This window comes from Cuculus canorus, chromosome 13, assembly GCF_017976375.1.
Source record: "Cuculus canorus isolate bCucCan1 chromosome 13, bCucCan1.pri, whole genome shotgun sequence".
In the NCBI taxonomy this organism is placed as follows: Eukaryota; Metazoa; Chordata; class Aves; order Cuculiformes; family Cuculidae; genus Cuculus; species Cuculus canorus.
The window spans coordinates 3,564,372-3,592,077 of NC_071413.1; the positions used below are offsets into that span (position 1 = coordinate 3,564,372).

General features: G+C 41.5%; 2 protein-coding genes across 8 annotated transcripts in view; both read right to left on the reverse strand.

Annotated features, from left to right (window-relative positions):
• Nucleotides 1–1,235: 1,235 nt before the first annotated feature.
• Nucleotides 1,236–27,706, reverse strand: part of PDP2 (pyruvate dehydrogenase phosphatase catalytic subunit 2) — a 102,320-nt gene continuing 75,849 nt past the window's right edge. Inside the window, exons 2-3 of one of the 5 annotated variants that reach the window (XM_054078372.1) lie at nt 9,327–9,375; nt 1,236–6,777 (exon numbers count right to left, since the gene is read on the reverse strand). In XM_054078372.1, the coding sequence (XP_053934347.1) occupies nt 5,125–6,711 (1,587 nt within the window). In that variant the 5' untranslated portion in view covers nt 6,712–6,777; nt 9,327–9,375 and the 3' untranslated portion in view covers nt 1,236–5,124. Of the gene's footprint in view, nt 6,778–8,352; nt 8,451–8,680; nt 8,829–8,885; nt 9,217–9,326; nt 9,376–9,422; nt 9,442–27,706 lie in introns of those variants that run through there. The other 4 variants (XM_054078376.1, XM_054078374.1, XM_054078373.1 and 1 more) reach the window with 4 other exon arrangements.
• On the reverse strand, nt 17,538–27,251 carry CA7 (carbonic anhydrase 7). Of its 3 annotated transcripts, none has more exons than XM_054078386.1 (8): nt 27,025–27,217; nt 26,656–26,879; nt 24,958–25,155; nt 21,962–22,080; nt 20,796–20,891; nt 20,488–20,550; nt 19,538–19,693; nt 17,538–19,279 (listed from the first exon to the last, which is right to left on the reverse strand). In XM_054078386.1, the coding sequence occupies exons 2-8, from the start codon at nt 26,747–26,749 to the stop codon at nt 19,157–19,159; spliced, it is 849 nt and encodes a 282-aa protein (XP_053934361.1). In that variant the 5' UTR covers nt 26,750–26,879; nt 27,025–27,217; the 3' UTR covers nt 17,538–19,156. The 3 variants fall into 3 exon arrangements, with proteins under 3 accessions (XP_053934361.1, XP_053934362.1, XP_009566210.1); XM_054078387.1 differs by having other exon boundaries at nt 27,153–27,194; XM_009567915.2 differs by lacking the exon at nt 26,656–26,879 and having other exon boundaries at nt 27,153–27,251.

A 27,706-nucleotide genomic window follows, 5' to 3' on the forward strand; every position in this document is an offset into this window, starting at 1 on the left:
ATTTTGGGGGATTAAACAAACCGTAAATTCAGCCCAATGAGGGTGCATGACTTATCTGTGATAACAGAGAAGACAAAGCAATTACTCTTTATCACCCAGCACTTCCGATCTTTGACATTTGCTGTGCTATTTTGCGTTGCTGTAGCAGCACTAAACAATAGAAAAAGCCTTTCTGTACCTGCTTATAGGATTAGTCACACACACACCCCCCTTGCTGAAAGTGCATCCTGTCACACTATAGAATTCCCTCACCTGTCGTGCGTGGAAGAAAGCCGTGTTCCCTTCTTATTAAAAAAAAAAAAAAATTATTTTATGAACACAGGTAATAGCAAAGAGAGATTGAAGCCATAAAACAGCTTTCCTTTTGCAAAACTCAGATGACATCTTCTGGCCAACCTTGTTTTTGCAGGCACAAAGTCAAAGATTCAATCAGTAAAACACTGAACTTTAAGTCTGTTTTTGTTCAGAAAAACACCACAGAACCACAAAGCATGAAGCAGTGATGTAAGAGCCACCTCAAAGCAACGATGCTCACTCCAGAGAACACAGAGCAAAGCACGCTGAACAAAAATAGAAAGGAGCACGTCAAGGGCTTCACCATCAGAGCCCAGAACCCCCCAGAGCTGACAGCAGCTGATTTAACACACTTGGGTACCCTACAGCCAGGAAGAGGCATTTCCACAGCTGGCACCTTCTGGCTGATCCGAGAGAAGTACAAAGTCAGTCTGAACCAACCAATCCACTTCAGAACAAGTCCCTATAGGGCTGGCTCCAAAATTTCAGCAAGGAGGCAGAAGTCTTCTCCATCTGCTGCCTATGGCTCCAAGTACCCTTTTAAGCATTGCTCGCTGACCACATTTTTCACCTCTGCATTGTTTCTAATTCAAAAAAGCCTGCCAGAAGGCAAACCCAAATTTTACTTCTCTTTAAGAAGTGAGAAGTGCCCAGTTGAATGTGCTTAACTCAAAGTGAAACCATAATTCTGCTTCCTTCCCACAGCTGCTTGGCTCTCAGTCATCTTTTTCCTTCAAGCTGCTAAAATACAAAGCCTGTGGTAGCAAAGAGCACACAGCACCAGTGTGACCAACCAGTATCTGACAAAGCCACAACGTGCACAGTTCTACTTTCAGTTCCATGCAATTTTATCTCTTAACGGAGAACTTCTGTTTGACAAAAGCAATACAAAAAACCCTCTTCCTCAAAGGTTAAATAAATATATTTTTTAAATAAAATAAAATAAAATATACCTGTCCCAAATAATTTTATTTTCTCTTTACCTCCCCAAAAAGTCAAATACTTGGAATTCATGGAAATAAAGTTAAGCCTTGAAGCCTATGCACGTCAATACTTGGCTTGCTACTGGTCTGTTATGACGCAAGGATTTAATCACTATTTCTATAGCTGGTGTATTTGTACACCTACAGGACTTTTGCATTGTTCTTAGGACAATTACAACACACAATGTGAATGATACAATGATATTTTAATCGCTGATGAACACACATGTGTAAGCTAAAATACTTTATGTAGACTGTCAAATTAACTGGAGCACAAGTTAGATATGTTAGCCAGTGGACTCCTGCTCCCTCTGCTGACTGGTTAATTTAGTGGCATCTCAATTGTATCAAGACATCCTTTTATGAATTATTATTTCCATTGTGGGAAAATCACAGAGCTGCAAACACTCAAGTAAGCTCACAACACCTACCTTTTACTTCTTCCCCAGCTTTAACATTTATGCTCTCCAATCTGGAATCCAGCAGCTTTTCATAGGAGCATTCAGCAGAAAGAACACCAGATTCCATACAGCACCCAAGGCACTCACTCTTTCATCCATTTAATAAAGATCAGTTCTAAGTGTGAAATGAATGTTTTTTTCTTACAAAGACTCCCCTCACTATTTACAAAGAAGTTTCAAAAAAAAAAAAGACCTTACCCAAACTCCAAATACATTATGGAGGCCTGAAAACTTAAATAAGCATTAAAATTTAGGAACATGGAATAGAGTTCCAGAGAAAAAAACCAAAGTGACAAAGCTGTATTTCAACCTATGTTTTAGGAAAGAAAATCATATTTTTACTAGTATTTACATCAGTTCTTAACCTCAGAAGTTTTATGGAAGAGTCAAGAGTGCCCATGATATCACATTTTGAGACATGAAATTTGAATGGCTGATTTTTTGAGTGTTGCTTCTCTGGACTGCTATGGAAAAAAAGAAGTCAGAAATATCTAACCTAAATCAAACAGGCTGCCTGCAGATACGTTTGTTCCAACATATCGTCAATATTGCAGGATTTGTGTCTAAACGTGCTACCAAATCTTCACATCACTGTGCTTGCAGGAGCAGATTACTGCATTTAGTTAACTTATTTAAACACTTCTGATTCACCATGTCACAAAATGCTACTTTCATTAATGCCTGTCATGTGTGTTTGTACCTAGAGGAAAAATTCTACCCCAATTCAAAGGGGTAGAATAATATTTTTCCTTACCACAAGTATGGATAGGTTGTTTTCATTGGCCTGCAACAAATTCCAGGAAGCACGAAGTAAAATCCATGATCTGCATTTAAAAAAACAAAACAAAACAAAAACAACAAACTTCTAACTAGTTTAACGTTATTCATTTCTACTGCAGGATAATTACAGCATTGCATGTTAAACTGAGCAAAACTAACCTGAAATTAGAAATAGTACCTTTCTCACTGTCAAACACGTTCTCCAAAACAATCATTATCAAGTTGCAGTTAAAACCTACATACGATAACATATCCAGAAGTAACACTTGGATGACCAGAGTGCTACAATGACTCTGTCAAAAGATGACCTAGATTTCACCACTGGGTGGGTGAAAAGAACAAACCAGGTAATTTTATCTTATGACTATATACAAGCTGTTTTCCTACATTAATTTGCTGTCGCAGGTTTGCGACAAAAAGTTGCATCAAAAGTTTTCTAGATTATCTTCATTAAAGTTGTATCACTTCCTATCAGCTGTGAGGTGGTTTCGCTCCTGTATTCCTTTAGCCACATTCTTACGTGCTTTCTCTATTCCAATGTACTCTACAAACACACTTTTACTGCCTTATGTCTGAACTTTAGGCTATGAAACACGTAACTAAAGATACAAAAGGATCTTTAAGAGCAAAGGGAACTAACCCACTTACAGCCAAGTGTTGAGGAAGGCTGCTGAGGAGCAATCCCCTCCTCATCTGACCGCCTCAGGGGTACTGAGACCCCTTCCAAGGTTACATAGGGTCTGACCTTCATTGCTTTGCCAATTCCAGTAGCTCCTATGACACCTTGCACACCTCTAACGCCTTCCTGCTGTCCCTGTCCCCAAGGTCTGTGTCAGATTTCTTGAGCCAACCCCATTTTGTTGATAAGGAGGGGAAGACACCTCCTCATTCCATCTGAAACACAGGGAGGGCTGCCTCCAGGCTGAACTGCTGGATGTACTCAATAGGTACTAGATGAAAAAACTTGGTTTTCCAGAACAGAGGGGTTTAAGGATGCATTCAGTGATTGTAATTGTGGCACAGAATGACACGTCAATTGCAAATAGTCAAAAGCATGAATATTTTCTAAACAGTTTTAGTTTCCTTCGAATCAATCTTCAAAATAGATTACTGAAATGCCTGAAAAAACACTGAGAATTTTTATCTGGAGGAAAAGTATACAAAAAGTCCCAAAAATCCACAACTGCCACCAGTTTATGCCCAAGATCCCATCTACTTCAGATCTTGAGATAAATTGAGGTACTTTTCAATCTGCTAAACAGCAGAAGGATAATGCTTTTATTTTAAGTGAAATTCATGAGAGGGGAAAAGCAATATTTTTATCTGCTCTGCTGCACCCACACAAGTTCTTATTCGGTAGCAACAGCAGTAAACAGGCCTGTTCCCAGCACGCACAGTCTTGAGGGCAACAGTTACCACTGTGCACACACAAGAGAGAGTCACTAGGGAACAGCATACGCAAAATGTTAAGAAAATACAGATCATTTGCAAGCTTGGATTGGCCCTCGAGAAAACACAGCATAAAAGAAAACTGTTGTAAAATACACAAAAGGATTTGTTCAGAGATTAGAACATACACTCATTAGAGAAAATAACTGCACCTATCAGGAAAATCTGACATCAAAAGGTAGCAATAAGAGTAATGTAAAGACTAACCGTATTTTGGTGAAATATCAGCACTGCTCTTTCTAAGTCAAATCTGAAGAGAAAGATGCTCACTCTTTTGCTGTATTTACATTTAGATGAATTTTTGAACTTCTGGATCTGTCAAGCTTCTTTTAAATTACAGCTGGTGGATCTGATGCCCAGCACTTCATAGATCAGTACTTATTGAAAGTTTTTTTAGATATTTTAAGCATGCTAGACACTTAAATGTTTAGGTCTAGGACTGTTAATTCCTAAACAGGGAACTCTATAGTGCCTCACGTGTATTCAAGCTGTAAGCTGTCACAGAAGTCCATACACAAAGTTAAGGGAATATGCGTTCACACTTCAAAATAATTGTGAAGAAAATATGATTATGTTTCCTAGCTTAAAGAAGATCATGTTAAAAAAACATTTGACAGTCTCCAGCCCCTTGCTCTGCCTGCTCTCATGTTCTCTTCACATATACGAGGCAATTTGTTTAAGTATCTGACACTGCTACCTCAAATAAAGGTTTGGTAGGTTTTTTATTAATTCAATTACAGTGCTTCAATAGGATGCTCCTCATTTTCCACAACAGCAGAGCCTTTCTTACACTCCATGCAGCTACAGTCATTATCCATCTCCATATTACACTGTACCAGTCCCAAAGAAATATGTCCTGTTTGTTCATTTGGGAAGCGTTACCAGCAGTTCCCATAGTATCAGAACTGGCTCAGCAATCTTTACTTCAGTTACATTTCAACTTTTATCAAAACATTCTTCTTCTGTGGACAGACCTGGAAAACCAGGAAACTTTCACTAAACTCACTTTTAGAAAGTTATTTTCAAGACTGGTAAGTAACACAAAGACCTAGGAACTTCCAGACCATACTGGTAACAGCTTGACTAGCAGAGAAAAAACAATAACGGTTTCAGTATGAAAGCTGGTTTGTGGTACAGAGCAGCCGCAGTGCAAGTCTCTATTCATTATTTCTGTAGTAATTTTCAATTGTTTCTGAATTAAAATACACCACAGTAATGGTGATATCATCTCTGTACATTCTCACAAGGTCTTCAGGCAGCGCCAGCATGGCAGCAAGCTTCTCCTGGTCCACTTCCCCATACTCATTACTTCCGATCGCGTGTCGTATTAGATGAGTAGCGATGTTCTGGTCAAGCGAGGCAATGCCTCTGGTTTTCCTCTGAAGCAATAAGCTGTGCATATAGCCCAAATTAACTGGTTTCTGAAAAGCCAGTTGTGGTTTCTGCACACTAAGCTCTGTAAGGTGTTCACCAACTAGTTTTACAACCTTCTCATTACTTAGCATCTCCCACAGTCCATCAGAGGCAATAACTAGAAACTTATCCTTGCCTCTTAATTTGTGGTATGTGACTTCAGGCTCTGCAGTTAAATAAGGGGGTGTATAGTAGTTTGGAGGGACGTACTGATAAATATTTAAAGCCTCAACATCACAGCTGTTCTCGAGGACACTGTGCTGCAATTCTTTACTCCATTTTAATTGCACATCTCCAAAAGCTCTGGAGGGCATGAGAATCCCCAGTAATCTGTCGTTCACAAAGAGGGTTTTCTCCTCAGACCTAGGATGTTCTCTCTTCAGTCTTCTAATTTCAAATTCATCAAAGGCATTATGGTCTCGAGTTAGAGGGAGAGCAGACCACGTTCCATCTTTTTCATGAACCCCTAAAACTGCTCTGCAATCACCAGTATTTGCAACATGTAAATGAACACCATCGACGTGAGCTACACAGGCTGTTGCACCAGAAAAAGCCACTTGAAGGGCAACATTTCTCATCAGTTCATTTTCCTGAGGAGCTTGAACTTCCAGTGATATGTCTGAGTCCAGCCTTTTGAATGCGCATGTCATGGCTTCTTCTAAACTAAATCCTGGCTCGGTGTCCAGGTCCAGTAAATGTTGCCAGTAAACCCGGAGGTTTTCAAAATACTGAGGAGTTATTTCTCGATACTCTGCATCATTTGGATGCTTGTGCCATTGCAGAATAGGTAGAATTGGTTTCATGCACTCAACAGCAAGCTCAATCTCTTCCAAAGTTTGCCGGGACATGAGTGAAACCGCTATGTAATGCAGGAGTCTCTCGCTCACTGCCTGAGCACAGGCAGAACCTGCGTGGCCGTCAAAGACTCCAAACATCATCCCTTTGGTCTGCAAGCAAGTGGCTGCACTTCGGCGGTCTTCAATAGGGGTGTTGGATGCCAACTGGTTACTTTCAAACCTCAACACAGAATTGGCATTTTTACCATTCAAAGCCAGTATTTTATGGGATAATTCACCTGCTCTGAGTATATCATTGATTTGTGATGGAGACAACTGGAAAGAGAGGTGTTCTTCTTCAGTGGAAGTGTGTCGGAATGCTCTTTGTGAGGAGAAAATACTGTCTAAGCTGCAGCTCCCAGCAGAGTAGACAGGTGTTTTCCATTTTATACTGTTTCTATTTGGGATACAAATGGAGTACAAACGTCCTCTTCCTTGTAAAACAATGCTGTTTCTTGCCGAGCTTAAGATCCAGGATGATACAGTTCTTGACATTATAAGTGACTCCACAGACAGAAGCACCTCCCTTCAGTAACACGGAATATCCTCACAGTCTGGAATCTAAAAACATGAAAGGAAAGAAATTTAGAAGCTTCACAAAAGTTTCCTATATAGCAAAACAACAGCAAGCCTACAGCTCACAGAAATATTCAGAACCTCTTTCCAAAAAACACCACAACAGACAGAAGCATCTTAAAATTGGTACTATTTCCATCACTTAATCACAACCTTGGTGAATTCACCTAGGATATGACTGCCCCTCTCCAGTTAACTCGTCACAAAAGCCAATTTTTATTTTCCAGGCATATTTTTCCTCTCTGGGGGAAGGCTAAGAAGAAACTCCAATATGACAAGAAATGTAATCATAAACTGCTCATTCAAAAGCCTGGTCTAGCACAACACAAAACAGACAGATCCAACAAGTTAGAAAATAGGAATCCAAGTGACAACACACAAAGAACTCTGCTAGAATAAGGCACATTAATACACTTCAAAAAGCAAAATCAAGAGAAGATCAGTACTCAAACCCTCTAGAGATACTGAAAGAGGGGGAAAATGAGTGACTTATCACCATGATCCTCACATCTCAAACACGCTCATCTACCTTGCTAAATCTGTTCCAGCTTAAAAGCTCAACTTTTTTTTACCTTCAAGGTCTTAAGCAACCTTAACGCATGTAGGATTTTTTACATAGCTGAAGGCAGATTCTACTGCTGGTTAATTAATGCATTTATCATGGCATTATGGCACCTTGATGCAGGGAGAGCTATAGCATAGTTGCACTGACAGCATTTACAGGTTTACAGTTAGGTATGTTCATCCGGAGCGTGATCAGAACAAGTAGCTGTGAAGAACTCTGCTGCCAACAGTGCTAAAACCCAGAGCACCAGAATAACTAAAGTCTTCAGTCACCATGGGGGAGATCTATCATGCCTTCTCCTACTTTTAACAAGCTATTGAGCTGGGCAAAATGGGTACATACTATCAGATGCCCACTGAGCTTACCCAGCCAGTTGCAAAAAAATGGCTCTAAGAAATCAGCAGGAGCTAAAAACAAACTCGAACTGTTCTAAACAAAAGGCCTACTGATACAAGCCAAGGACTTTGCTGAAATCCCATCTGGAAAACAAAAGCAGTGGGTCACAAAACATTTCTGAAGCATACCATCCATTCTTCACAACAGAAAGGAGACAAGTCCTACCAATAAGGGCCACACCACTATAACTCTGGGGACCCTATGAGGACAGGCAGACACAGCATCATTCTACTGCTGATGTCGGGAAAGCAGATGGAAAAGACAATGCTAGTTCATCACTCGAGGCTCGCCTGCAATCTCCTGGGACACTGCCATCTTCTAACAAAACTGACACCTTTTGTGGTACTACAGAGAGAACACAACCAAAAAAAAATAGGAAGACAGCCAATACTGCTGACCAAGAAGTATCAGCTAAACCCAAAAAGCACCAACAGCACAAGACAAGCCTTCCTGTTCACCAACCATTCCCAGGCCATTCCCCATCCTGGTTTTCCTTCTCTCCCTTCCCACCCTCCTCAGACACACCAGGTTGAAACAATCACAACTTTCACATCCTTGTCTCAAAAAGCCGATAGGAACAGCTTTTTAAACAAACCTACCCTGTTCACATCAGCTGGCTGACAGACACAGCAAGGTGGTGGTTTTTCTCCTAGCTGCAGTTGCCCAATACCATTCACACACATTTGCCTATCTTCAGGCAGCATCAATCAGACGACATTTCTGAGCCACCTCTACTCGCTGCCCATAACTCCAATATTCACATCCTCGGGTTCCTACCCTGTTGCAGTGTGCAAACTCCACCACTCCTGCCCAGTACGCCCACCTGCATCCATGAGCCTCTCCAGCACAAGTCACATTACAACACGGCAGCAGTGCTAATAAAAGCAATGTGCTAAAGATCATTATGCAAGAGCCAATTACACAAACCTTGCGCTCCCTGCTCAGCACACCTACTGCTCCAGCACCAAACGCCACACTTCCTCATCAGGTTAATTAGTGCCATCGCTGACACCCGAACTCCCATGACACAGCCCACTTGCTGCTGAGGAGGCAGAGGACGCACAGGGGCTCACAGAACAGGAGTGCCCACTTTTTTTCCAATAAAAGAACAGATATCCATTACATTACATACCCATAACACATCCCTGAGAGCCTTCCAGTACTGAAAGGGGGCCTACAGGAAAGACGAGGAGGGACTCCTTAGCAGGGAGGGCAGGGATAGGATGAGGGGGAAGGGTTTAGAGCTGAGAGAGGAGAGATGAGGTATTACGAAGAAATGTTTTCCTGTGAGGGTAGGGAGGCCCTGGCACAGGTTATCTAGGGAAGTCGCGGCTGCCCCATCCCTGGAGGTGTTCCAGGCCAGGCTGGATGGGGCTCGGAGCCCCTGATCCAGTGGGAGGTGTCCCTGCCCATGGCAGGGGTGGAACTGGATGGGCTGTGACCTCCCTTCCCACCCAAATCATTCTAAGATTCATTCTCCCAGACCCCCTCAAATCCCCCCCCATTTCCCTCACGGAGCCCCCCGCCCCGCCAGGCCACCCCTCGCCCTCCCGGCCCCGCCGTTCCCCCTGACCCGGCGGAAGGGACGGCGGCCGCGCCCACACGAGCTCCGGCGGTGGCGGCGGTGGCGGCAGCAGCGCGTCTCCCCCTCCCGCCGCGCTGCCCGTACCCCTGCCCTCACGCACGGCCACGCGCCGCCCGCCAGCCCCGCCCCCCGGCTCTGCAGCTGGGCGTTGGCAATGACTGACAGCCCGGCCGACCAATCAGCGCCGCGGGGCACACACCGAGCCCCCTCCCAGCGACCAATCAGCGCCTCAGACGGCAGGCCGCGCCTCCCCCGCCCTCTCGGCGCCCCGCCCTGCGCAACCTCCGCGGCGCGAGGCGGGGCGCGCGCGGGTTCCTGTCAGGACACGGCGGGGAGGGCGGGGCGCGCGGGGGGGCCGAGCGCGGGGTCCCTCCGCCCCGCCGCCATGTTTGGAATGGAGGGGACCTTGACTGCTGTGCAGGGGATGAATAGAATGGAATGAGATGCAATGCAATGGATCTTGAAACCCATCCGGTTCCAACCCCCTGCCATGGAATGGAATGGAATGGAATGGAATGAAATGGAATGGAATGGAATGGAATGGAATGGAATGGAATGGAATGGATCATAGAGCCATTAGGGTTCCAGCCCCTCTGCCAGTTCCAACTCCTCTACCATGGGCTAGAATAGAAAATACAATACAATACAATACCACACAATACAATACCATACAGTACAATACAATGGTTTGGGTTGGAAGGGACCTCAAAGCCCATCCACTTCCACCCCCTGCCATGGGCAGGGACACCTCCCACTGCATCCAGTTGCTCCAAGCCCCATCCAACCTGGCCTGGAACACCTCCAGGGATGGGGCAGCCGCCACTTCTCTGGGCAACCTGGGCCAGGGCCTCACCACCCTCATCGTGAAGAATTTGTTCCTAATGTCTAATCTAAATCTTCCCCCTTCCAATCAATGTAAAGCCATTCCCCCTCGTCCTGTCACTCTGTGCCCTTGTAAAAAGCCCCTCCCCAGCTTTCCCGGAGCCCCTTCCAGCACTAGAAGCTGCTCTAAGGTCTCCCCAGAGTTTTCTCTTCTCCAGGCTGAACAACCCCAACTCTCTCAGCCTGTCCTCAGAGCAGAGGTGCTCCAGCCCTATGATCGTCTTCACAACCTCCCCTGGACCCATTCCAACAGTTCCATGTCCTTCTCATATTGGGGATTCCAGAACTGGACACAGGGCTCCCCATGGAGTCTCACCAGAGCAGCGCAGAGGGGTAGAATCTCCTCCCTCGCCCTGCTGGCCATGCTGCTTTGGATTCAGCCCAGGACACAGTTGGCTTTTTGGGCTGCCAGCACACATTGCCAGCTCGTGTCCAGCTTCTCATCCACCTGCACCCAAAGTCCTTCTCTGCAGGGCTGCTCTCAGCGCCTGCTTTTCCCACAGCAGCTTTTCTGCCGCAAAGCTGCAGAGGTGCGGGGTAAAGCTCACCCAGGAGCCACCTGATAAGTCCTAAAATCACAAAGCCCTTTTGAAAATCATAGGCCATGTAAATTATGGAGAACAAAAATTAAGGATTCATTTCACTGACTCCCCCATTTTTTGTTCGTTTTCATGTCTGCCTTTCATGATTAAAATTTCTACTGATAGCCTGTACAGACTTGCATCCATATATCAAAGAATCATGGAATAGTTTGGGTTGGAAGGCATCTTAAAGATCATCTAGTTCCAACTCCCCTGTGATATGTAATAATGATCGCTTAGAGTACTGTGTATCCTTGTATGCTTGAGTTGCGTAAATCAAAAGAAAGGAGTACTATGTGACTAGAAAGCCAGAATTGCTGGCTGGAGGAGATCAACCTTGAAGAGGGGACATGTTGCACGACATCACATGAACCACCCACGCTCAACAGGGCAGTTCAATACTTAGAAGCAATTCCTGGATATCACTGGAGAGACCCTACTAGTAGAAATGCCGTTATTAAAGTTAGAAATAACGTGAATATGTAAAGCCTTTCCAAGAAATGAGATATATATGCATGTAATAAGAAGATAAAAAGCTCTAGTACTAATATCTGGAGGGGTTGTCCTAGGAGGAGCTGATCCCCCATGCACAGGGCGCTGAATAAAAGAATGCCTGCTTTCTAGAACTCGAAAAAGAGTCTTGGAGAGTTTTATTTTGACCGACTTTTATGGCAACACAACTAAGTGGTTTTATGCCTCCTAACCTGAAAGGAAGGGGCCCAAAGTGCAAGATGGTTAATAAGTAGTTTTGTGCATTATGGATTGGTTACTAAGTAGTCCTCACTTTAACCTGAAATAGTGATTTTGCAAAAATGGAGACTCAGAAGTGGCTTTGGTATTACCAGCACAACTTTTGTTCTCCTGGCTTTTGTGTTGAAGCGTTTTTCATTTAGATAATGCGTTGCAGGTATCCTAGATGATAAATGTGTTCCCAGGTTATCTCAAGGGGAAGGATGTGTGATCATCTTCATCAGCCTGAGCTTTTGTTTCTTTCGTTTTTTTTCATTGTTTCTTGTTTTTCTTAATACAGAAAAACACGGTTTCATGTCAAGTGGAAGACCAAAACAAGAAAAAAAACTGAAGGTGGCCCTAAAAACAAATTTCAGGACATTATTTTAGCACACATAAAAACAATGAAGTTTAACATAGTTATTTGTCTGACAAATGTGCTGAACTGGAAGGTGTCACCCACAGCAGCCCCTGTCTGCACCTCTCTGCTTCACTGCCCTGTATCCTGGCAGCAGTTTCTGGGTCTCAAGACGCTCTTCATTCTGACCTACCCATTTTTTCATGTTTTTTACCATTTACAACAGTGATAAATCCTCATAAAGTAGCCTAAGAACTAACTCAGCTGGTCTGGGTTTCCTGCGCTCCCGGCCTGTTTAAATGCTTCTCTTCAGCTGAAAGCTCTTACTTATCTCTCACAAGGTCATGCCATAACTTCATAGTCACAAGCTGAAGTGATGTAGGAAATGTGTAAATGAAGGTGAAACAATTAACAGTCCCACAGAAGAAAATGTTGCTGCCATTCCATATTGCCTAAGCACAAGAAAAATACCATATCAAAGACTTCCAAGAAACTTTATAGTTTTCAGCATTTCAGGGTTAATATCCAGTACTGACAGAACTGAGATTTAGATTCTGCTTTGGAGTGTTTGGTTATGCTGATGAACTAGAGTCGTATATAATTAAAGTTTAAAAAATGTAGAAATGCTACTCTCTGATTTGATTTGTGAACAGAAACAGTATTGCTCAGGCTTGCAAGGAGTAGTTTTTCCTCCAGGAAGATCTAATTAAAATGGCAAATTTCTGTGGCAACAGTGGCTTGGTTGCCATAGTGCTCTGTCTTGTTCACTTGCACTGAAAAAAATTATAACTCAAATTTCTTTAAATAAAGCTAAGATTTGGGGTTGACTTCCCTGTTTATCAGTGAGCTGAAGTTCAGTATCAAATGTCCTGTGCCAGGAGAAACTTATTGGTATTTATAAGCAAATTAGTGCAATTCCAGGGGCATTGCATTAAGTAATAGGTTAAAATGTAGCAAATGTTATATTTAGATTTTTTTCAAGGTATAATTTTATCTGTTGACTGGTAAAGTCAGCAACTCTGATTTTCTTTGCAAAATACATTGTTATGCTCATTTCTCCATTGCTTGTTTAGGGCATGTTCCAGCTCCCGCTGAAGTCAACAACAGTTTCAGCAGACTTAAATACGTTTCAGATAAAGCAAAATGTTTGTTTGAGCCTAAAAGGTCAGTTTGGGAAAGCTGATTGCTTGAAACACGTTGTGATCAGGCCACTCAAGCACATGGCCTCTCTACAGCTGACCTTGGGACATTACCAAAATAGTAACAAATTGCTTTATTTCTGCTTATATTGCATACCTCACATTGCATAGAGGGGCTTGAAATAAGCTTGAGTTTACTGTTTCGTGATCATTTATGCTTTGGCTTAATTTTAGATTCGACGATGATCTTAATACTAAGGCAAGATTACTCTTGTTATTTGTTATATTAGCTGTATCAAATTTCCTAGCAAAGCATGAAGAATGCTCTGAGGAGAATAACTAGCTCAAGGTTAGATTACAATATCCTGAAGATGCTGACAACACTACATTGTATTTGTTCTACTTTATGCATTCCCAAAATGTGTTTACAAATATAAAAGTAAATGTGCAGCATTTGCAAAGCAGGCATTTCAACAGTCTGTTCTGAATTTTAATTGTTTGTTCAAAAAAATTAATGAAGTAAAATAAAAGATGAACAATCTGATATACTCAGAGTTATTCAAGTTAATACAGAAGTACCTGAATTATGCAGGGGTAACAGAATATTTGCACAGTGAGGATTTTCATTCACAAACTGTAAAGCTGATAAGAAAAACTGACTTCTTGGGAGGGAGTGCGAGGAGGTGTTCCACAAGTTGTGAACTTTGCTTGATGGTTTTAGCACTTAGTGTTCTGCTTTGAAAAGAGCAGCAACCGACTCAACTCTGGGCGCATCTCTGCTGCTGAATTCTAGTTAACCAAACTTCAGATAATAGTGGTTCCATGGAGGCTGGACTCCTAATAGCACCGTATCACCTTTTCTCTGTGAAAATCCAACACTCTCTACGAACAGTTTTGGAGGCAAAAGACATCGTCTTCATGCATCACTTGGAAATGGCATATGAAAGTATCTTTGGTACAGCTCTGACAGTTTGGGGTAATAAGGTCTTTTGCTGAAGTTAAGAGACAACCATAATGTAACCATAATATATCCCCAGAAATGAGACTGGGAAAAATAAATTACCTCTAGATCTGTTAAAACAATTCCATTTTCCTAGTCTGGTTGCAGGAAATTCCAGTCTTTGATCTATAAAATCTAAAACTAATACTCAAATGCAAGGAAAGCAAATAAGCTGGAAGAAAAGTCAACAAACTGAGATAAAGACAATGAACAGCTGTAGGAAAAATGCCGTTCCAACTCTCCAACCTCATTTAACCTCCGCTGTTACCACAGAGGCTAAGCAGTGCGTCTGTACTTGAAGTTCAGGGGTTGAACTGAGGATCCAGTTTGAGTTAATGTAATTGGACTGGTGCAAAGCCCTATCCCGTTGCTGTAATTGGATCTGAACTCCACATGTATCAATTTTACCGGACCTTACTTATGAACTGATTCGAGTTAAACTGAAATACATGTTCCATTAAGGTTCTGTACCACAGTAAAGGTGAGTTTAGATTTATTGGGAAGAACTTGTAAAAGCAGGAACATCTTGTGGCTTGGTATGCAGTACACGTGTGCAGAAGAGTAATTCTATCCCTTTCCTCCCACCTCTCTTTCCACCTTTTTCCCCTTCAACAGAAAAAGAGCCTTAAACCCATGCAAATTTGGAACAGTTCTAAGTCAGTCAGGTTTCATTGGTATCCTGCAGTTTCCTCAGGGTAAGCAAGAAAAAAACTGTGACTCCCCTCTCACAGATGGTGTAGAACAAAGCGGTTCGACACTCCGTGGTTTTACTAACGGACACTTCTGCACTCAGAAGGAATTCAAAGAAGAAACCAGCTAATCTGAGATATAATATCTCATTTTTCACCAGGCCTCTCTCTGCTTTTTGTCCTGAAATGCTCTTTTTTTTATCCTTCTGACCTTTGAACACCAACACAGCACGAGCTGGTGACAAGGCACCTCCAGCAACGCTTTCCCCCTGATGCTTATGTTTGTGTTTATTTACACTCAACGTGACATTTATCATTATAAATCACTGTTGGATCGTATCAACTATATCATTGAAACTGCCTGAAAAATCTTTGTTTGCAGAGGATGGGAAAAACCCTAACTTGAACCTGAACTGCAGCTATTAAAGTTAGAAAGTTAAAGTGAACCTTGTGTGCAATTTAGCAGGCACAGGATATCTCCACACTGTCAGTAAGAAGAGGAACAAAAAAATGAAAGTGATTTATTGAGTTTCTTTTGTGAGATTGGGTTTTATCTGATGAGGGAGTTTCAAGCCAGCACAGGGATTTAACTTACACTCACCTATACCTTTAAAAGTAGGAGTTGTCAAAGTTAAAGTTATCTCTCATCTGTTGTATTTTGACGCGATTGGCCTTAAAAATTGTTTTGAGCATTGTTAAAGGGTTCAATTGTTGTAAGCATTGTGGTAAGAAATGGTAACAGCCACTAGATGGCATTTTTAGCCCTTTTACAGCTGTGCAGTTGCAGTCACAATCTTCAAGAAGTGCTGATGCACAGCACAGGTATTTGGCCCTAGGAATTGCCTCTAAGGGGGACATATGTACTAGAGGCGCAGGCTGGAATACTGTTGTCAGTTCAGACAAGCAACTGGCTATAGTTGTCTTGATTCCTGTGGTCTCACAAAACACAGCACTTCTGCAAATTGACAGTCACATCTGTATAGGCAAGCACCGAAACGTAGCTCAGCTCAAAAGTGGAATTATTAAATAATAGAAGTTCATGCTGCTATAGTTAGCATCTTCTGAGAGTCTGAAAGCGTATTGCAAATATAGTACACACTCCTTGGCGTTCCTCATCTCATGGGTAACAACACAGAATAATGTTGGTAAAGGAATTAAAGGAGTTCTTGCTATAAGGCTCTCAGGTTATCTAGATTTCAACCAATATATTAACAAGCCAAGAATCTGTATAAGGAATACAAAATAATTTGGTCCCTTTCACCACAGAGTATTAATAGTGGCAGAACTTTGCTAAATGAGAAATAATCATCAGTGAAGCTCTTCATGCTACTCCTTCTGAAAATAACTTAGATTGATGATTTTAAGTCTTCCAATGGAGAACAATAATTTTTATTGTTATTACATTTGCTGTGCTTTCCTGATGGACTTTATTTTCATTTACAGGGAAAAGACAGTACAGCAAAGCTTACTCTCACTGAATACTACACTTTCATTGTGATTGCGTTATTCATTGAGCATACAATAAAATTCACTGCTTCATATAACACTCTATGTTTCTTCTTGCAGTTTGCCTTTATAATCTCAAAATAAATGAAATGCATTAACTTGCAGAATGTAATTAACAGCTTTAAAACCATACAAAAAATAAACATTTGTGCTTTTTTTATTGCATGACCAGGGTTTCAAGAAACAATGAAGAATATAAGAAGCTTCCTTTTATATTTTGCTTCACCATGGTAAAAATATTAGAGATAGTGTTCCTTAATCAAACAACTGCAAAAAAAAAACAACCACCCTCTACATAAGATAAAACTTATTTCTGAAGGAAGGTGTAGTTCAGTTCCTCCCAGAAGCTGAACACCTTGGGGGATTCAGCATTTAAAGCTCTTTACAACAGCTAAGCTTTTACAATAACCTTGCGAGTTAAACATTATCCGTCTGTTGTTTATGAGTAAACCAGCCTTAAAGAAGCTTAAATACTGTGTTCAAGGTCACAGAATGGACACAGTTGGTGGATAAATAAGATATTTATTTTATTAGACTGAGTGGTTGTAGGTGGGGGAAAACTGGACGAAGTTTTGGTAGACAAGCCCTCTTTCCTTCTTGTGGGAGACTGAGTAAGCAAAAAACTACTTACCTGCCTGAAATGAGAGAAAATATTGATCAGCAACCTACTGTGAAAGTACATGCTACTATTAATGCAGCCTTACTCTGGCAGCTTGATTAAGCTCTATATACTAGGTGATACTGGGTCAATTTTAATCAGCAAAGTATTTTAATTTACCACTAGTAAAAATTTACTTGGGCTATCAAATGTCTCAGGTTCTTTCAAAGCCTTTTTACAGTTTAAAATGAGTCTTTTCACATAAATTTTCATTTTAACAACAGCGTAAGATTCATTACAACAATAATTAAACTCTGATTGAGAAGTCACTCAAGATGTACAAAATATGTCAGAAATTGAGTGAAAGGATTAAGCTGAAGTAGAAACTGTTAATCCCAAGGGATGGGAAGAATTTTAGTAAGGACTAAGCATAGCTTTTAAACACAAGGTTGGGTTTCTAGGACTATAAAAATAAAAGTCCAGAAACTTGGTGGGGATAACCCTCTTGCTACAGCAAAATCAAGGTTTCTGTGAGACAGAAGGTAAATGACCAAATCATTCCTTGATCTGAAATAAATGCCTCGGTTGAAGAACTAAAGTGGCATTTCTGTTAATGAAAGTCCAAGAAAAACAGTGCTGTAAGTAGAGAAAGGCTGTTCCGTGCAAAATAAAGGACAGAGGTGCACACTTGACTTTGAAGTCTCATTTATTTCATTTATTAAAGAAATTAAGATACATTAAATAGATTCTCAGCAATACCAGTTTGCATTACTAGCAAAATTACAGTCATAATAGTTAAAACCATTGCATTTTGTAATGATTTTATGTTTCCTTTAGCATCTACTGTATAAGAATCTCACATGTCAAACAATGGACAATTACCCCTCAACAACCCCCCTGTGAGGTAGGTCAGTGTTACCCTCATTTTTTGCAAGAGGAAACTAAGGAACAAAGTTTTAGGTCAATGTACCAGAAAAGCTGTAGAAGAGTTAAATCTAGAATTCTGGTCTTCCATTCCTTGCATTGTGCTTCACATCCAGTGTCTCCCTCCCTTTCCAAAAAGGAGGAACAGCCATAGTAGCTGTCCTTCCATTACTTTCCACCAGCTTTCTCTTACAGGGTGTATCTTTGATGATTTCTCCATTTAAGCTGATGAAAAAAATTGATAAACATCAGCAATTTCTATCTGAACAATGCACTGAAGTCGAACATTTGAAGTCCAGAAATGAAGTAACTGAAAATAGACTGTGGGTAGGTACAGATAACATCACTGTACTTAGTGCCGGAGACACGCGTGTCTGAATTCCATCGCTAAGCTGCAGAAGCAGTAATGCTAACACATGACTTTTCTAAAGGGGCTTTTGAAAAGGTAAAAGGACTGATGAAACCTCGTATCTGCAGGGAGCGTCCCCGAGAGGCCAATGCAGCGAGGGGATAACGTGCGCAGAAACACACATCCCGTGCAAGCAAGGTCTACCCATGGTAGGTCCCTAAAGTAAACACAAGATCTGCTTCCTCTGGGGCAGACGATGAAGGAGGTTGCATTGCAGAGCAAATTGCTTCACTGAGGTAGAATTTGAACACTTAGGAGCCACAAAACCCATACCTGAATTGCTATAGACATTCTTTTCAACAAAATTGACAGGGCATTCTAGTTGGGTGTGCTGCATGGGCAAAAAAACAAGTGTCTGAACCACCATGGGCAGTGAAATGGCCTGCTTGTAAACAGCATTCACTTTGTTATCTTTAGTTATAAAGAGCATTTTAGAACAGTAGCTTTAAAATATCTATGTAGTTTTCATACCAGTGCCTACTTGAGATAAGAACTTTTTTATAGTGCTACTCATGCACTGTATGTGCCAATAGACAGGAAGAATACAGCGAAAGCAATCTTTAAATCAGAGTAAATGTTAAGGAGATATTGGTAAGGAAAATTTAAATCAAATTTGTCCAAAATGATTGACTACTGTTTCATCACATATCAAATGAGACAATTAGAAGTTGTGGCCATCAGAACTAGTAGATCACTACATGATTTCCTATTTTGTAGTAAGTGGAATTCCAATTTCATCTTATTTTTTAGAGTTTCAGGTCTTGGAGAACACTCTAGTTTACTCAACTATCCCTTATATTAGAAGGTGCTACTTAAAAAGATCCCATTTCTCAAAAGAATAAGCATTTCAAATAAAACACAAAATCAGGAGACTGTTCCCCTCCAAGCAGAGTATTCATGGAAATGGTTATCTTGTGCATTCCATGAGTGATCTGAACACCAGCGCTTATGGTATCTCAGATGTGGAAGCTCTTTGATATCTTGAGGCCATTATCAATTTTCTTCAGGCCTTGAAAGAAGCTCGAACTACTCTTCCCTTAAGAGGCTGAGGGGGGCGAAAATTATTCACCATTTGGATCCTCTGGTCTTCCTCACTGGTGAAGAGGAGCATGCGGAATTTCTCCAGCTGTAAATTCAGGTGAAATTTACTGCTTAAGAGGGCAATCAATATTAATGTTTTAAAAATCAATATTAATGTTTTAAAAAAAAGACCAAAGGAAGGTATTCAGTATGTTTGAATCTGTTAATAGAACAGGTTCAAGCTAAGATCCTATTGTTCACAGGTTAATTACCTTTTATCTTAGCCTCATTGCAAATCAAAACAGTTACTGCCTGTTTATCCAGTGTCAAATCCTACAAGGACTGGGAGAGTATAAAAGTTTACCTGTTTCTCTGAAATTCTGATGGGTTCTTTCAGCACTATCCACGTCACACTCTCATTAAGGGGCGGTGTTGTCAAAGAACCAAGGTACGTCCAATAATCTAGACTCAAAGGTAGGAGGCATTTGGGGTTGAAGCTTCTAAATTGAGCTTTTGTTCCCTGGGGAAAAAAAAAAAGTTGTACTTGAAATTTATCTTTTTAGTTCCAAGTGCAGGTTGATGAACTCTTTGTAAAAGAAATCACTTAACCATGAAAGTATCTTTTAGTGTGCCTGCAGCCTACATATTGCTGCCCAACTGCCTTCATTTCCTGTCTTTCACAAGGATATACACAGGAGCAAGAAATAACAGGGCCACTTGAGTATTAGATGTGGTCTACCTTGCCTATTAGACTTTGTGCACGTGATAGAATGCATTAACCTCACGTCAATTCAGAAAAGATAACATTTGTAGTGGTCTAATTGGTCTGCACTTGAGAGTGCAGCAGGTCTCAATCTTCAGCAAAGCTCTCCCGTACATCTGGTTACAGACTACCTTGAGGTATCGCAGTAAGAATAAACCGTATCAGGACCTCATCAAGACTGTCCGCTGACAGAGCTCTGCAGCAGAAGAAAGCCAGTTTGGACTTGTTCAAGGCTAGGCTCAACAGAAAAGGATTATTTTGCTGAGTGTAAGAGCTTCCAGACTGAAGGATCATGGAGCTTTTCATAGGAAATAGTACGGGAAAGGTAGAACATCTGAGTGACCAGCAGGGTCAGCTTAGCCTTGGGAGGCATGTGACATGAGCCAAACCAAATGAACTTCAGAGGGGAAGAGGAGAACACAGCTACAGGGATGTTCTAATGATGGGAGGATTTGTGGTGAGTGATTTTCTATTTGTCTCAAACATGTTCAAGATATTGATTTTTAAAGGATATCCCAGAAACGATAAAATTCAAAGAGCTTAAAACTTACTTTAAATTTAACCATGTACAGAGCATCAGTGAGTCTGTTCATGTTGGCATGTTCTTTCCCAATCTGAAATAACAAACACATGGGTTAAATAAGAATGACTATAATTATGCTTTGAATAGGTGGCATTTTCTTATCTGAATTCCAACATTCTTACTAAAGTAAGTTTAACAGCAATTTGCAATGAGTTACTGCTTAGCAATAAGTCATCTGTTTTCCTTAAGCACTTCTTAAATATGTGGCTTGGTTCTCAAACACTTGACAGCATAATACTTTCCATCATATAAACATGCTATTTTTGTGATTCTTACCTCCAAGAAAACACCAACTACTGCCAAGCCATCTGGAGCTGCTGCTGCTTCTCCAAATGTTGCATATTTTCTGGCATTCCAGTGAACTAAGTGGAGCTTTAAAGAAATATAACAAATAAGAACTAAACAATTAAGTGATAGAAGCTGTGAACATAGTTTTTCTTACGTTAACAGACGCTAATGGTCATTCAGAATCATAGACTCATAAGAATAGTTTGGGTTGGAAGGGACCTTAAAGATCATCCAGTTCCAGCTCCACTGTGATAAACAGAGACATCCCACTGGCTCAGGCTGCCCAAGGCCCATCCAATCTGGCCTTGAACACCTCCAGGGATGGAGAAGCCACAACTTTACTTGGCAATCTGAACAGAATGTAGGTTTTGCTCCAAAGGCATCCTTGGAAAGATGAGCAAGCTCAATCTTTTGTCCACAAGCACAGACAGACACTAAACAGAGCTCCTGTTTATCAGCCTTAATTTGAGACAAATCAGACAACCTGTGACCAATGTCCCTGGTATGGGCTTTCATGCCCACACAGGGCTACACTCACTGGTACTCACACGCAGGGCTCCAGGATGCTATGCAACTGTAGTATTGGGGAGAGATTCTGCTGGGAAAGGCCTGTGCCTTGTCCCAGCTTTGCAGAACTCTCTCCAGAGCCCTCAGGTGAGGCCACTTCTAAGCGCTGGAGAGCACCAGCTTCGTGGTTTCACAGGTTGTGGTCATCAACTGACACCTAAACTAACTGTGCCAAGTAGCGGAGCCAAATACGCATGTGTCAGTGCATCCTTCCCATCTGTATGAGCAAAAGGATGCAATTAGCTGTGTGCAGCGGGCAAAACTACACAGCTAAGGACGGTCAGAGGTGTTGTGCAAGCACAGAAGCTGAACTGCGGGGTTTGCTGTGTCCTGTTCACTGTTCAATGCAATAAAAGACTGAGAATATTTGAGGAAGGGTTGTGCTAGGGGGGAAGGCTGCATTCTAAAAAACAGGGTGATCAACAGACAACTTCAGTCTAAGAAATAAAATTCTCATTACGGTCTGTTCTGACCTAACCGCGGTGAGTAAGCAGTCAGAATCTTAAGGGACACGCAATGCCCACCGCAAAGTCATTTGTCAACAGCATTTGTACAAATTAATCGCATCTGTAGAAACACATCATTACCTCACAGGGAAAAGGTTTGCCATCAATTGTATGCTCCGATCCCTGGCTGTGTGTTGTCCCCCAGTGAAAATGAAACTGCTTGAGCCGAAATGGGTTCTCGAAGGGACCTCCGCTGATTGCTAGGCAGGAAAAAAAAAAAAAGGAAAAAGCTTAATCATCCTGGCTTTTTAGCTTCCTGTTAGTAAAAACTAACTAAAAAGCCAGCAGCATCACCCAGTTGCCAATACCAAAGATATGCACCAACCAGACATTTAGAAGGGTTAGGGTTCTTAAAAGAAAGCACCTGAATTCATGTAAAACAAACTAAAAAACATTGAGTGGCTTCTTGTGCAGAATTTTGTAGCTTTTTTGAAAGAGTATATTTGACATTGGAAGATGTGGTAGAATCATTGTGGTTATACCTTTTCTTTTAAGCACAATATATCTAGGTGAATAGTAAAAAAGTAAATCACAACTTGAAAATAATGTACCTAAAATATTTTTAGCTACTTAGTATTTTGTTCAAAGGAGCGCAGATACCTTTAGCACCAGGTGGACAATTCAGCTTTAGTGTTTCCTCTTTAGAGTGTCTTTCCTTCCATTGGATATTCTCTAGATTCTGTTTCCTTTAAATACCTGATCCCATAAAAGAGGGAATATAATAGCTTGTACTTCACATGACACCATTCAGAATCTCAGATCACCTTATAAAGGTGAGGAAATGCTACAGAGAAGCTTCATACATCATTTAGAAATAACACTTAAGAACAGATAAATGCTTGAGATGCCACCTATAGCAGATACTTCAGCAACAGCATCAGTAGTCCTCCTGTAATTTTATATGGCACTAAATCAAATTAACTGTGCCCAGACATGGAAACCAGATCAAAAGTCTTCTATTAAGAAAATTAAAATTACATTTAGCAACTGTAAAGCACTTATCCTCACTGTAGTCCATAATATTTTGTTTAAAAAAAAAAAAATCAAAGCTGGGGCTTGCACAATGCTACCACCTCTGTGTGTGGTTCCAACTGGTCTTTTCTGGAGGAATCCTGCCTTGCCAAAGCAAAGGGTTGAGCATTAATTGATAATATAAGTCCTTCCTAGTACATTTTTCTGAACTTATCAATGGAGCCCATCACCTGTCTCAAACATTATTCTAAGAAATCAAGCTATAATGGGCTACTGTCAAAATTCTGTTGTGCCATTTATGCTTAGCTGTGAGTAACTAGACCTATTTCAACTCAACTAAAACCACTCTAAACCATGTTTTTCACTCCTTTTAGTCTTCCTTGCAGGTGTCATTAAAACAGGACATGTGCCTAGTGGAGAAAGGGCAAAGGTCTTCACTCTGCATTCTTAAACTTATAAAGCTGAAAAAGTTCACTGTTATGTAGATGTAATTCAGCTTATTATTGCACAGAAGTGGTTAGCAAGCTAATCCAGATAAATTTTACAAATTCTCTTTGTAGGGTAACATGCTTAAAGGATCCGCAGAGTAAGATTTGGGAAAATGCACACAAGTTTTTCTCTTCAAATTTAGTAAAGATGCTTGAAAACCTGACCATTCAGTTGGGAAGTTTCTTAGGTTCATTCCAGAAGAGAAATCTTAAATAAACACCCACCTGGAAGATTAAATCAGCTGATATGTTTAAAAATTGTTTAGAGGGCTTTTTTTAGATGTACTCTTTCCGTTTATCAGCTACTTCATCTCCCTTTGAATGCTCTTTCTCTGCCCCTCGGATGTAAGAGCAAGGGCTACCGTGGAAGCAGAATTAACAGAAGTAATCAATCACTTAAAGCACTTCTATTCTTTGCCAAGACACAAGAATAATACACAACTGCAGGTAGTCCAACATCCACAAGCTGCTGCTGACTAAGAATTAGCTGAAGATTTTATAATATCTGAAGAAACCAAACTGCTATGAGGCAGGGAGGAAAGAAGAAAACAATGTAAGGTCACAGTAAGTGACTGATCCAGTACAACTTGGTGCAGTGGATTATGACTACGCTGTACAACCCGATCTCTACTAATCCTCTCCCTTCCCCTTGTGGGTAGAAACTGGGCAACGAGCCAGGCAGAGCTGGCAAGTGTGTTAGCATCTCAAATTTGGATGTGTTAGCATCTTTGATTTGAGTGATCATGGGAACAGGGCAGTGAGGAGTGTATGTACCCACTCTTGCAAGCTGGATGCGGTCTAGGAGTACTGAAGAGCTGCGAGGATTCCATCTATTGTCCTAGGTACTTGCTCACACTATCCCTGACACCCCACCTCACAACTATCCAGCTTCGGAGCAGATCTCCGAGTGATATTCTTATATAGTTATGTTACCTTAAACAAGTACAAGACCAAGAACACATTCAGGTGCCATAGAGATAGGTGGTGATTACCTATCTGGAATGTATTGCAAAGGATAGGGCCTGGGCATGACCTGGATGGTCTAGAATTCAGGGTGGATACAGTCCTCGTTAATTTTCTTCATAGCAGCTGATGTAGCACTATGTTTTAGATTTAGTACGAGAATGATGTCGAGAGCAACAACTAAAAACATCAGTGTGTGAAGCAGTGTTTATACCAAGTCAAGGGCTTTCAAGCTTCCCATGCTCTGCCAGAAGCTGGGAGGGAGCACAGCCAAGACAGCTGACCCAAACTGGCCAAAGGGATATTCCATGCCATAGACCATCATACTCAGTATATAAAATGGAGAGATGGTTGGCAGGAGGGCAGTTGCTGCTCAGGGATGGGATGGGCATTGGCTGGGGAGCAATGGTATTGTGCATTCACTTGTTTCTTATGTTCTTATATTATTTTCTTTCCTTGCCATCCTATTAAACTCTTCATCTGAACCCACGAGTTTTGCTTTTTCTCACTTCCCCTCCCCACCCCACCATGGGGCAGAGCAGGGCGGGTGAGGAGCAAGTGAGCAGCTGCACAGTGTACAGGAGGTACTTAATTCTTCCCCCACATAAGTCATCAAATGGTATTCCAAGCTAACTGGCTGTGTGTTAGTCTCACCTGCCTTGTCATCAGTGTCTTCAAACTCAACCATAACCGAATGGCCATTGTTGGATATGTTGAGAGATGTACACGATTCATAGGAGATAATAAGTGGCTTCAGGTGAGGGTCATAAACTGCTCTTGCAGAAACTATATCAATAGGTGACTGGCGGTTCCCTTGGGCAATAGGATAAGATTTGTGCCACTCTGAAGGTCCTTTAAAAGGAAAGAAAGGAAAGCACCATTATTTTCTTCCAGATATACACAAAATAATCAATACAGGTTGTCATGAGGCTTAAAGTAAAGCTCGCTGAGCAGTAGTGACTTGAAAGTTTGGCATCCAAGTTAACTTATACTCTAAGTGATGTGTTTTTTATTAGCGAAACAGGCTGCAACAACGCAGAGGATTCAAATCCTCTACAAAACACTGAGAAAATCACAGCACAGACTGATATCTCCCATATCCATGCAGCTAATTTTCTTCTGTAATTACATCGCTAAGGAACCAAGAGCTGCCAAGGTGGGCGCAGGTGTAAACACACTCACACGCACACACAACTCCTCTAATGAAACAGTTTTTCATTCTTCCTGGGAAAGAGTATAAAAGCTCCAGTGATTCAAATGAGATGCAGATGACTCAATCTCTCAGCTACTGACTGTGCAGTTATTTTTAAAACTGTTTTATGGCTGCAGTAAATCTTTGAGGCAGCTTCATTCTTCACTCACGCCTGTTATGGCATCTCTCTGCCCTGAGTAGAGGGCACAGTGTGACAATGAACATTTTTGGATTTCCTGACCCCAACAGAGTGGGTTGAAAGCCCAATTTAATAACACAGCTCTCTGCTGCCAGAGCTGGAACATTCTTAAGCTGTTTGAGATAATAAAGTCTCAGCTGTATTAAAGAATTATTTGTTCTTACCACTGCTTTTTCCGCTTCGGTATGGCAGTGCAAGAAGCAATTAAGTTCTTCTACTGCTTATGTTAAGAAATCAGCAGTAACGATTTTACTTCAAAGATTCCCAAGAAGCACATTTTTAATTGTAGCATTTCACAAGGGGAAACTTCTTTAAATCAATGACAGGTATTTACCCTACTTGAGTTTATGTAACAAAAACAGTGATCTATTATAGTCTTATTTGGCATTTTCTGAGAAGCTAAGCCTATAAAAATATCTTTTCTCAGCCTGCCTATAAAGCAGATTTAGGATTTAAATGCTGTTACACAAGCTTCAGCAATATAATTTGTCTCCTTTAAGCTTTGTGAGGGTACACAGGGGTTTATTTCTATTACCTGTAGTCCCAAACACATAACACTATCTACTAGCACTAACCAGCTTCACTTAGCATTAAAGTTGCTTTTGGACACACAGAAACTAAAGTAATTGCTGTTAAGAAAGAAAGACTGGGTCCTGAAGGTTAAGCCAAAGACTCTTGTTGGACATTCAGCAGACAGAACAGCTGCTGTCAGAAGAGATGGAGACTCCCGAAGGTTGTGGAAAAGATTGTTTTATTGGACAACATCAGTCACTCATCCGTCCTTCTCTGTAAAGGATGTAAGTGCTATGAAACGCTACTGGGGGAAGCTTTCAGTAGTTTCATATATCCTCTCGCTCTGTGACACACATTCTTGGAGGTGGGAAGCAAAGAAGGATGACTAAATTAAAAACTGTCAAGTCAGAACACATAAATTGTTCTACAAGAGATCTGTGATACCAACCTCTACAATTTATTGATGTTCTAGAAATACAGAACATACATCTTATTTTATTCACTTCTCTGGAAGCTTCAATATCACATTTCAGTAGCTGCATAGGATCAGAAGATCTATTACTGCCCTACTAAATCTTCCTTACTTAAAAGAATCGCTTTTGGAGAGACATAGACAGTTAATCCTTTTCATAACAGCTTTTTGGAAAGGGACCCATCTGTAATATCTGCAGCCTGAAAAAAAAAAAAACCCACTCAGTACTGCTTCCTTCAGCTTTGGAACATCATCTGCAGCAAGGAAAGGCAGCAGGCATAAGTTTGTGCATCTTTTGGTGCCACTTTCTGGGTGCTATTTATTAGCGATAAAGTAATAAATTACCTGCTGTATATATTGATGCTCGCAGACACCGAAATGCAGGCAGCTCTGCAGGGCTCAGGCAACAGCTCTAGAAAGAAAATGAGTGGGGGGAAGATAGAGAGATGCAGCATGGAAACGCTGGAACCTACCGTCATCCTGCCCATATCCCCAACTGTGGTGGCCAGTCATTAGCGGGGACCTGCACCCTGCTCTGCTCCCAGCTCTCCAAGCAGGGCACTGCTGCTCACCTGCCTTTATAGCAGCTCCCGTGGGGTAGTGTCAGCCCCTTAAAGATACAGAGCGACCAAAGCAATCCCTGCAGGACAGGAAAGCACCTGCCTTCCTCCTGCTCCCAGTTTTCCTGCCTCTGCTGCTTCTCACGATTTGCAGACTCAGCAGAGGAAAAGAAAAAAGTTGAGATAACTGACGTCTCGGGACTCAGAGAAGAACCAAAACTGCCCCCAAGTGCCGTGGGGATCAAATTTAGGAAATAGCAGCAGTAGTTTCCCACTCTGCGGTGTGAGGAAGAAAGAGCTGCGACCTGCTCAGAGCATCAGGCACAGTGTTGGGTGCAGATGGTAAAGGGAACAGCCCTTCTCACTGTTATGTCCTGCAGGGGCAAACATCACACAGCACAGGATGGTCGGAGTTGGAAGGGTCCTCTGGAGATCACCCGGTCCAACTCCTCTGCTAAAGCAGGGTC